Here is an 11,415-nt window from a genome sequence, read left to right on the forward strand (position 1 = left end):
TTTATATTTATGACGAGTTTTAGATGTTTTTCTCACACTGACAGCAGTGGGACGTCAGACACCATTGCCCTAGTCAGTTGGATTGTCTCAGTACTTTAAGAGTCGACATTGACAGAGGCACATTCTCCCAATGAGAAAGCAATTATGCCTGCTGCTATGCTGACAATATAACGTAAACCTTAAAATAAAAATAACATTTTATGTATATTTCGATCTGCATGTGTTATTCTTGCACAAATTAGAGGAAACTTATCCATGCTGGTAGCACTGTCTAACTCCCTAACCGTGCGCTACAATTTAAGTGATCCTTGGTCAGGAGCATGCCCTTACTTCACCAAAAATCACTCTACTTTGTCCGCCAATGAATTATAGGGAGCTAACAGTGTGCCTGGTGATGGCAGCTGATATCATCACAACGTCAATTGAAAAGCAGTGATTTTCAGGTGGGTAAATGAGGATCAGTTGAAAGGTGGAGCTCAGGGATAGAAAGTTGTGCTTAAGAACAAATGGTTAGCATTTCACTCATACCTGAATCTTCTGTTAAACCTCAAAGGAGGCAATCACAGTGATACCTAATTAAGGTGATACCCAACTTTTAAGTGCCATACATCTCCCCACTCCCCAGATCCATTATACAATTGAATTATGAATAGATAGTGTATGGATGATGAGGATTTGCTTACCTGAGAGATGACTCGAGGGTAGTCACATTTTAGATTCTCTGGAAGAGTCACCGGGCTTGGGGTGACCCACGTATTTTCTGCAACATCAATCTCAAGGTTTGCAGTGTCTTTATTCCCGAGAGGTTCGTCCCCCGTGTCCTTAACTTGAACCACAAACTTGAACTTGGCCTCTTGCAGCTCGGGCAAAGTAGTAGCGCCTGTTGGATATAGAAGATGGCATGAATAGTTGAAATTTCTAACCACGAGATGTAAATTATTTAGTAAATCCATTCCTCTTTTTCTTTGTAAGACGTTTTTTTATCAACACTGATTTCTTTTAAATAATTTGTCCAATTTATATTAAGATGGATTGTGAAGGAGTGGACAGGAGCCTGCTAGTGATGAATACAGTGTATACAAAATGGGGTTCCGGAAAATACAATGTAAATTCACATTTAACCAGACAGCGCCAATTAAACCATGTATCATCATGTCTGTCTGGCTGTTTGATGGTGATTGCTAGATTCCATTGTACCTTTGAAGAATATCGAGTGTTTTGTTATAAAATCTGCTGTTGATGAAACCAAATTCTTCAATCAGTAGTAATTTAGCAAGTCTGTTGTTCTATGTTCTGCATTCTTTGCGATGATGTACAAACGTTTTATACTTTACAGGAACATGAATAATGCAGGTAATATAACAGCTTGTGTTATCGAGGGGAAGAGTTTCATTTGATGCATTTTATGGACTACGTTGTGCACCATTTATAGCAACAAGCATTTGTAACATATACTAGATCCTTAACATGTTTTGATATGTGAGTTTATTTACTATGTGCCAGAATATGTATGGATTCATGGACAGAGTCTAGGCTACAACTTGACCATAAATGATTGGGTTGTAGGACAGGGACAAAAACATGTATTCTTAATTCTAAGAGCTACAGGGCTTAAGGATATACCTCTTAAGAGACTAAGAAAAAAAGAAACATCCACTCACACTGTGGGCATAATACCAGAGAACAACAACATCAGAGAAAATAGCCAGGTTTGAGAGAACACAAAATCAGAAACAAATCAGTAAAAAATCATTGAAATGGACAAAATCTAATAAAAATCACAGGAATCACAGCTACAAAGACAACTATACTGATAAAAGGGCATCAATGGCAAAAAGATGGGATTTAGAAGTGTGAGGTGCTAGCGGTGACATATAATGTAAAGTAAACATGTGTTGAAAATGGTCCTGGACCTATACAATAAGCAATGTCCAGTTGTTGTTTCCCAGCAGAAATGGAATTTACAATATCCTGGATCTGATGGTTCCCAAGGTGTGCCAAATGTAGAGACAAGGCCAGCAAGCTGACACAACTGCAGCAGAAGGCAGCACGTGGGGTGACGCAATTGGACCATCTTCCCTCTGGCACCCAAAGGGACCACTTTTCATAATTCAACAGTGATAACCGCAAAGCACGGAGGCTGACTAAGAAGTTGTGATTTCTTAAGAGTTGTCAAAAAATAAATAAATCACAGGGTACATTTATGAAATGATGGGTGAATCTTTTCACCAACACAACGAATATCTGAAACCTGTGAAGAAGGTCTCTCCCAGTCTCTTACGTACGTCAGTAGGAGTTTTCTTACGTAGGCCATCAGGAAATCTGTGGTACCTTTATGTCGGATGCTGTATTGTATTCTTAGAGGTAGCAAGGTTTCCCGGTAAAATGTTTGATTATTTTTTGTTTAGTTTTCTCAACAGCTGATGTCATAGAATTGTCGGGAATAAAATGAGTGTACAACGCCGCATGATAAAAGAGAAAAGTGATTTATTTTGTTGACTCGCTTAATTATGGTGTAGGACACTAGCTTAGCTTTTCTGCTGCTCTTAAGTACGCGTGTCCTTGGCATTTTAAAAAAGTATATGGTTTGCATAATATGAATGTACGGTGCTGTTGAAACAAATTCATCACATGTGACAGACACGCAGGGAAAAACAATAAAACCTTTGTCGCGTTAGCAGAACAAAGTGCTGCGATTTGTAGATTTCGTGAGCAACCAATTTCTTTCCAGGTCAAGATGAGAACATTGCAAAATGAGTGTATATTATAATTTTGCTTGTGTTTATTGTTTGCTGCATACGCTGTGATTATAACAGGGGAAGGGTAGCCGCTTAATGCGTACATTTTCTGATCTAGCTTTTAATATTGTCGGCTGTCACAATATGACATTTAACAGAGCTACTTTATAGCTTCAGCTTGCAAGAGTATGTTTAATAGACAGCAGAATCAGCCTTAAAGGAACACTCCACTGCCCAAACACAAAATGAATAAAAATCACTGTTTAGAAGATATAATCCCCCATGAAAAAAATGCATACATTTAACTACACATTTTTTCATTAGGGGTGTATCTAGAAACAGCTTGCAGAAGCTGCAGATCCCCTGTCTGCAGCCTTTGCAAGCCCTCCCCTTCTAACCCCGCCCAGACTTTCTGTGGCTGTCCAATCACAGACTTCCCAATGCAGCTCTTTGTAAGGCAGGTGCTCTGAGCAGTTGAGTTTAGATTGTAGGATCTACAAATACTCATTACCACCATCCAGTACCTGCGGCTGGCTACATGGGGGTGGTGGAATGATTGCAATCTAATCAAATGAAGAGCTATGAGGAGTATGTACTAAACTTGTAAAAGATACTGTTAACACATGGAGGTCTGATTTGATTTGTATTTTCTACAGAAGCAATCTTACCTTGCTCAGTTAGAGAAACTGCTCCTGTTCGTGATTCCACCTGGAACATATCTTTATAAGGGGCCGAGTTATACGGCAAGATGGAATAACGTAAATCTGCATTATCTGTCATGGGATCATCTTCATCAGTGGCTTGCACGTGCATGAAAGCCACTCCTAGAACAGGCAATAAACAAGATTAGTACTCGGCACTGTGCCAATCAGTTATTACCAGACTGGCATTATAGAGACAACGTGTAGATACAATGACCCAAAACCATCGAGGTCCAGGCATGTCTACTTACAGCTGGGCATGAACAGACTGGCACATGATACAGGTAATGGGCGAGATTTATAATTGTGTCACCAGTAGAACATTCTAAATGTGAAGCAATCACCAAGGAAACCGAGAACACTCCATTGGGTTCCCATACGAATACAATTTCTCCATCTTTAGAGCTCTGATCCACTTTTTCGTTAGGGACGTCTTTAGAAATCTTACCATAAATGTTCAGAAAGTCTCAAAACTCTTGTAATAGTTGTGTATTTCTTTAATATAGTCAAATAATAATAATAATAATAATAATAATAATAACATCAAAGTATTTATTTAACCAGTAAGAGGACATTAAGACAGTTTTAGGGACGCCCTTGGCTCTAGCTGCCATTATTACCCAACCTAACCGTACTTTCTTTAAACAACACGAGCAAGATAAAAGAATGTATTGACCGTGCCAGGAGCTGAGCCTGGGTTTTTGAGACATTGCATCTGGAGCTGGAGCCATTGGGCCATCTCACAGTCTAAATACTGTCATTTCCCCACATATGCAGTTATAGTGGATTGTGAGGTGTTAGGGACGTGCACAGCACCCATTTAATAGAGTATTACTCTTTATTCTTCGGATCTGAAGAATAAACACAGAAAATCCTGCCAGACCTACGTATCGGGAATTTATACCCTGAAACATGAATCGAAATGTTCCTTCCAGAATTATCCTCTGCAAAACACACAGCTCGGAGAGGGGAATCCCTTCAGAGAAAGGTGCAATGTAAACATGTTAAATCATTTACTTTATTCTCCAGAATGATGTCATAGACCGGGACTTGTTTGTGTTATGCAAGAGCTCCGTGGCTATTTCTCGCTAGGTTTAAATAAATGACATCTGCTCCGTATTTAACCCCCTTAGTGCTGGGCAGCGTCTTTGCAGCTAAGTATTTACAAAGATTCTTGAGAATATTAGATTCACATTACTTGTCAACACCATGTGAAACCTCTAGATCAATTTCTGGATTTATACAGCGCATTAAAAGGGCAACAGTATTCCGAATGGTTTACAATAATCTATGATATTTTTCAGAATCCTTTCCTCAATGATTTGAATGTGTTTCCTGTTTTATTAAATATTAATCCTATAAACTTTGACATGTCGTCTTATTCACTGAAGTGTGAAGCTCAACAATTCAAAGTGTGTGTTTACTAAACAACTGTGTTAGAGCTAACTGGAAATCCCACTGAGAAATTAAGGCTAAAATAGGTCAATTGGGAACATTTTCCATCTCAGTTCCAGACGTCACAGCTGGGCTATTTTGGCCTGAGGTTTGCAATGTATTTTTCAAATCCTTACAATTTGTTGTTCAGTGAATAAACCACAGAGTGATTAAAAAATAAAGTCAAAACGGTCACCACTGAAATTATCGCTGACTTTGAAAAATTCTTCAATTTGGGTTTTGTGACTTACAATCTGAAATTCACTTTGAATTCCCCGCAATTCACACGTTAACAAATAAAACAATGAGGTTTACTATCAGTGATAGTGCTGGAACTCACGAGAGTTATATGCAAGGTCTACACCTGACGAAGGTCTCTGGGCCCTGTGCACTGGGTGCACTCAGCCGGTGAGAGAGATCTTTGATCCTTTGCATGGACAGGCCAGCAGGATACATTTTGCATCCCACCCCAGCTGGGGCACCCCAAGGCAGCCACCTATGCTGCCTTTAACCCCTTAAGGACACATGACGTGTGTGACATGTCATAATTCCCTTTTATTCCAGAAGTTTGGTCATTAAGGGGTTAAGGACCAAACTTCTGAAATAAAAGGGAATCATGACATGTCACACGTCATGTGTCCTTAAGGGGTTAAGGTAGTGCCGACCTTGCCGGCATTACCGCCTTTATGATGTCACGTAGTGTGGTCTGCATTCCCTATTGATGCCAGTGATGTATAAACTAACAACTGCTTTTAGGGCAAACTGAGGGCAACTTTGCTAAGCTTCCACCATTATTCTTCAAAACTCATTGTGTAGTAAATAACTAGTACATTACCTTTTTAGTTCCATAAATTAGAAATAATAGAATTTGTTCTAACACTAGTCACAGATACAGCATTCTATTATAAATGTGTATACACCATGCACACACTGTGTTATATTGCTGGAACTGAAGTATCAGCTAATGATAAAGTGGTCCAACTGGTGAGATAAGAGGGCTAAAATGGTCCTGTATCTCTGCCCTGACATTTTAGTGTGGAGCGCTAGAGTGTGGGAAGCTTTGTAAAGACATCTGACAGCAGATTTCTGACCACATGTTTAGAAGAGGGACTTAGAACAATAAGTCATATGCTTCGTTAATGCCTCGATTTATTTTTTTCCCGTCCTCCTAACGGCAGCTGAAGAGGGTTGGGTAATCCTGCCAAGTGAAGCTCTCAGCTTCTCACATTCACACGTACAGCTTTAGATATTTTATTTGTGGCTCGTTTCTTTAATACAGAGTCAAAGAGCAATAATATCAAAAGTTATCTTTGTGTTAATAAACCATACAGGGAACACAAAGAATGGATAAGGAAAAAACCCCAATAGGCCAGACTCTGCGTTGGAGGTTCCTCTTCCTGGTCTGTCGACTGCACTCGCATGAGTAAGCAAATGCTACACTTTTAGGAAATTAATTTAAAACATTTTTTTTTTTTTGCAATCAGATGTATTTATTCCAGATTTTGAGTGCATTATGAATATAATGCCTTAAAAAACAAGGGAGCGGGGGCATTTTTGCATGCTGCATCCCTTGAATGGCAAATAAAGGCTTAAGGGTGGCATTGATGCAACAACAAAAAAAATATGAAAAATGTGTTCTTATGCTTTACTTGATTGTTTTAATTTGTATTTTGCAGAAGAGAGGCCACATTTCAAGCCCAATTATCAGAACTAAGCCCAGGTTTGTACCTTGCCCCGATCCTTTGCTGATAACTCCATGAAATGTTTTATGTGTCATCATAGGCTGGTTATCGTTTGCATCTTTAATGATGATTTGAACGGTGACCGAATCAATCACAGCTTCCTCGTTACCTCTTGCAATCACCTGTGAAAATGTAACAAAGTGTATAGAACATCAAATGAACGCTCCCAAGCACCATGACCACTACATAACACTATGGGTAATTCTATTTTATTGTTTGGTTTTTACATAGATTTTTTTTTATAAATATATGCTTTCTAAATGTAGATTGTATTTATAATAATTACTGTGCTTGTCCGATCTTTGAAGATCTAGCACTGCAATAGCGGTTTATATTTTTTTTTAATCAAAATATTTTGCTCCCTCTTGTGGCTGTACTATATTTACTTATTGTTTTACCTGTTTGTTTTTTGTGTTCCTGTTTTTGTCCATTTTAAAACAGTTTTTGTCATTTCTATCAACAGCTCTGGTTACATTTGTACAATCTGCACTATTTGTGTTCTTTTTCTCTTCATGGTTATGTAAACATCACAAGTGGTAAATAACAAGCATAGTTTTAACGGACACAATAGTCACCAACACATCTTTAGCGTAATGAAGCAGTTTTGGTGTATACATCATGCCCCTGCAGCCTCACTGCTCAATTCTCTGGCATTTAGAAGTTAAATCACTAGCCCTAGTAAACACTTCCTGTAAAGAGTCATCTAATGTTTACACTTCCTTCATTGCAAATTCTGTTTAATTTAGATTTTTTTTATTTCCTGCTCTGTTAATAGCTTGCTACTCCCTGCAGGAACCCCCTGTATGTAATTAAAGTTAAATTTGCAGAGCAGGAGATACAACATTTAAAGTCAGTTACATCTGATTGAAAATTATTTTTTTTCATGCAGTCTGTGTCAGTCACAGTCAGGGGAGGTGTGGCTAGGGCTGCATAAACAGAAACAAAATATTTAACTCCTAAATGGCAGAAAATCGAGCAGTGAGACTTCAGAGGAATGATCTATACACCAAAACTTCTTAATTAAGGTAAAGTTGTTTTGGTGACTATAGTGTCCCTTCTATGGTCATTGTGAGCTATGCCCACTAATATGTCAGAGCTAATTCTGGTGGTGACAGACCGAGATATAAAAGAGTCCATTGGTACAGGTGTGTATTTCTGTATTCCACAACCAATGTGGAGAACCTATGGCAACACAGGCCACTTATTTAACTGCGTTGCTTATATTGCTTTTGGATTCAATCACGGCACCTGAAGGGTGTAGAATTCCTGCTTCTCTCGATCAAAGGATTGGTTGGTCTGTAAAAAGCCAGTCTCTGGATCAAAATGAAATATCCCTTCGTCGTTCCCAACCAACTCTGTATCATACGGGCCATCTGCTGCAAGCTTTATCTAGAAGGGAATTTACTGTAAGGTTAATTGGGAAATTCTATTAGGATAACCATCAGGCAGCTACAAAGTGAGAATACAGCCTGCTACAAAGTGCACACATTACTGACACATGCTAAGTCACTCCGCGGCCTCTCTAAATAGAATTAAAGGGACCTTAGTGGAAACATAGAACATAAAACAAACTGTGTGTGGTGATTTATTTGGTGTTATTTGTGGGAAAAAAAAACTACTGAAACATATCTGGCAGAGAAATGTACCAATCAAATAAAGTATGCATTTTTTACGTCACGTGTATATTGTGTAATGTATATAATGCAGAACTACCGCTGGTGTTGGTTGTGTGGCTGCACCGGGGCCAGCACGAAGAGGGGGGCCCATTGGGTCGCCCATGCACTTACAGCCACCCGATGGGCATGTGTCTGTAGGGTCTTGTACTGCGGCGCTTTAACAGATGTGAATCTGTCTTTTGCCCACCCTTGTGATGGGGAAGGTGAGGGAATTCTTGCAGCAGGAACCTCTCTGCGTCAGTTCCGCCGCTGAATGTATACATATTGTATGTTTTCATTCAGGGTTATTTACTACAGCGAGAATTCTAAATGAATTCAAAGTTAATTTCAAATTTAAGGCCAGAGTAGCTCAGCTGAAAGCGTTAGTGAATAATCCTGAACGTGTAGATTTCTGTGAATTCACAGTTATTTGTAAGTGAAAATAAAAGCATGGCCAACTTAGATTTTCTGTCCAATTCAACTGCTTTGGCTTAAGATTTGAGAAGAATGTTCCACCCAATTAGCACCCAATTAATAATATTAGTAATAATATTGATACATGAGTAGCAATGTGACTATACATTTCCAGTGGATTTACATGACAATAAGGTCTTATGCTTTCTCAGTAGCAGGGATGCCTAATATACCACTATATATACAAAATACAGATTAGGGAGGAACAGAATACACACACAAAAAAAAAAAAAAAAAAAAATCAGTTTTACATTTTACAAGGCTATAGAAAATCCCCTATCTTAGCAAACAAATATGGGGATTCATTTCCACCATATGGCCATATTGTGTCAAACCCAGCACTACATCACAGGACCCCAATATCGGTGCGTCCTAGACTCATTTTGACATGGGAGATAAACATGCTAACTGCAATGCATATTGCTTAAAGGGACTCTCCAGTTAAAACCCCTTCAGTGACTTACCTGAATCCAGCACCGATGTCCCTCGGCATTGGGTCAGGCTCCGCCCACGCTCCTCCCCCGGTCCTCCCCCGCCCACGTCAGGGGGGAGACCTAATTCGCATGCGCATCAATGACCGCATGCACGCATTAGACCTCCCCATAGGAAAGCATGATTCAATGCTTTCCTATGGGGATTCCCGCAGCGATGGAGGTCCTCACATAGCGTGAGAACGTCCACTGTCATTTAAAACACTTTTCGTGTTCTAAGAACACGGAAGTCCCTCTAGTGGCTGTCTGATGGTCAGCCACTAGAGGAGGGCTTAACCCTGCAAGGTAATTATTGCAGTTTATAAAAACTGCAATAATCACACTTGCAGGATTAAGGGTGGTGGGAGTTGGCACCCAGACCACTTCAAAGGGCAGAAGTGATCTGGGTGCCTGGAGTGTCCCTTTAAACTGCTTCCTGAGACTCTCCTCAATTTATCGTGTGATCACCTCCAAAGGGGCATCTATAGTGGATGGATGGGGTGCTAAACCCAATTGTAATCTCGTCTGGATTTGAAATATACACAGAAAAAATGGGATTGGAGGCACACCTAGAACATGTATTTCTAAGTAGGATTTTGGGGGGTCTTTTAAGGCAGCACCACACATTTTTTTAAAACTAGGGCACAGTTAGATCATAGTGAGGACTCAAACAAAGAGGGCACAGCTAGGAGTCGGACACTGCTGCTAATAATTATGTTTGTAATGACCACTACAAGTATGAAAAAGAAAAATGCAATAAGTTGTTGATAAAATCTAACAAAATATGTATTGTTAACTTGCAAACCATTTCTCCATTATACGTTCCATTACTTTACCTTGCCTAGATACCAAGGAGACGCCTTATAGTTTTCAAGCACCTCAATAACTTGTTTGTGTGGTGAAACGGGGGATGTTGCCTGCACCAAAAAAATAATCACAGTTACCGATGTCAGATCCCAAAGAACAATACATGTGTGTTTCTTGCAAACGGCGTAGTTAGCAGAGTCAAAACTTGAATACAATTCACTGTGTGCGCCATGCTGAAATGTCAGATTAGGTGGATTAACATTAAGCTGGGTACCATCACAATACATGGAACTGTTCTGACTCCTGAACATTGGCATCTTGGCTAATAAACACTATTAGAGGCTCAGCGATAGGTCTCCGGCAGTTACAGCTCACCGTGAAGGCCAGACACTGTTTCTTCTCTAAAATGAATACCATTGAATACAACTATCACTTATAACGTGGGTGATCCTTCTTTTCATGTCACGCTCTTTTTTTTCTTAGTAATTGAAATTAAAGATTTAGCATTTGACATCACAATCCAGTTCCGTCATGGCACGGGCAGGGCACACAAAAAGGTGCTATGTTCCATCCTGACCTGTGATTAACTCCATGAAGGAATTTGCTACAAGTTGTGGGAGGTAAGATGGAGGCACCCAGTTCCTGGATAGAGTTAAAGGACCACTATAGTGTCAGGAAAACAAACTTGTTTTCCTGGCACTATATAGTCCTTAGGTCCCCCCACCCTCAAGGCCCCCCTATTGCTGGGCTGAGGGGGGCCCTGAGTTTCTCTGAAACTGCTATGTTTACAGCTGCAGGGTTAAAACCTGGGGGACCTGGCACCCAGACCACTTCATTGAGCTGAAGTGGTCTGGGTGAGGTTTGAGCATGGAGCGGAGCAGAAGCATGCAGGCACAGCTCCCGCTCTACACTGCACTTAAACCGGACAAACGACGGATTACAGACCTGAAAAATCACAAACCGGGCTACCGGCAGACAGGCGAAGCGACGCTGAATGTTTTGATACCACACACGAGGCAATCGCAGCCATCTGACAGACAACCGCATCTGAGGCCTAGCATGCCAAGCCACCTGATTGCCGGGGGAGGCGGCCGATCTCTCGACACAGGGCTAGCATCGCATGGCAGCTCTCGTGTTCCCCTGCTACCCCCCCCTATGGACCGGTGGGGGATATCCCGGTCCCCGCTGGAGATGCATACTCGCCCCATAGGGGGAGAATCGCGGCCCGACGACATGCCACGCAAGGCGCCCAAGATGGCCGCTGTGCCATGCTCCGAGCACACCGAGGAGGACCTGGAACTCCAGCAATGGAGACGGCGCTTTGAGAACAGATTTAATCGGATCTGCAAAGCGTTTTGGAAAAATCTACAGCACAGGCCTCCTCCCCTTGTCTC

At 40.7% G+C, this 11,415-nt stretch overlaps 1 protein-coding gene across 1 annotated transcript in view; it reads right to left on the reverse strand.

Annotated features, from left to right (window-relative positions):
• The window catches only part of CDH16 (cadherin 16), a 66,023-nt gene that overhangs the window by 45,618 nt on the left and 8,990 nt on the right, over positions 1-11,415 (reverse strand). Inside the window, exons 3-7 of the mRNA XM_063438013.1 lie at positions 10,051-10,131; positions 7,864-8,004; positions 6,602-6,737; positions 3,407-3,562; positions 684-880 (exon numbers count right to left, since the gene is read on the reverse strand). Coding sequence (XP_063294083.1) covers positions 684-880; positions 3,407-3,562; positions 6,602-6,737; positions 7,864-8,004; positions 10,051-10,131 — 711 coding nt within the window. The remainder of the gene's footprint in view (positions 1-683; positions 881-3,406; positions 3,563-6,601; positions 6,738-7,863; positions 8,005-10,050; positions 10,132-11,415) is intronic.

This window comes from Pelobates fuscus, chromosome 12, assembly GCF_036172605.1.
Source record: "Pelobates fuscus isolate aPelFus1 chromosome 12, aPelFus1.pri, whole genome shotgun sequence".
Classification (NCBI taxonomy): Eukaryota; Metazoa; Chordata; class Amphibia; order Anura; family Pelobatidae; genus Pelobates; species Pelobates fuscus.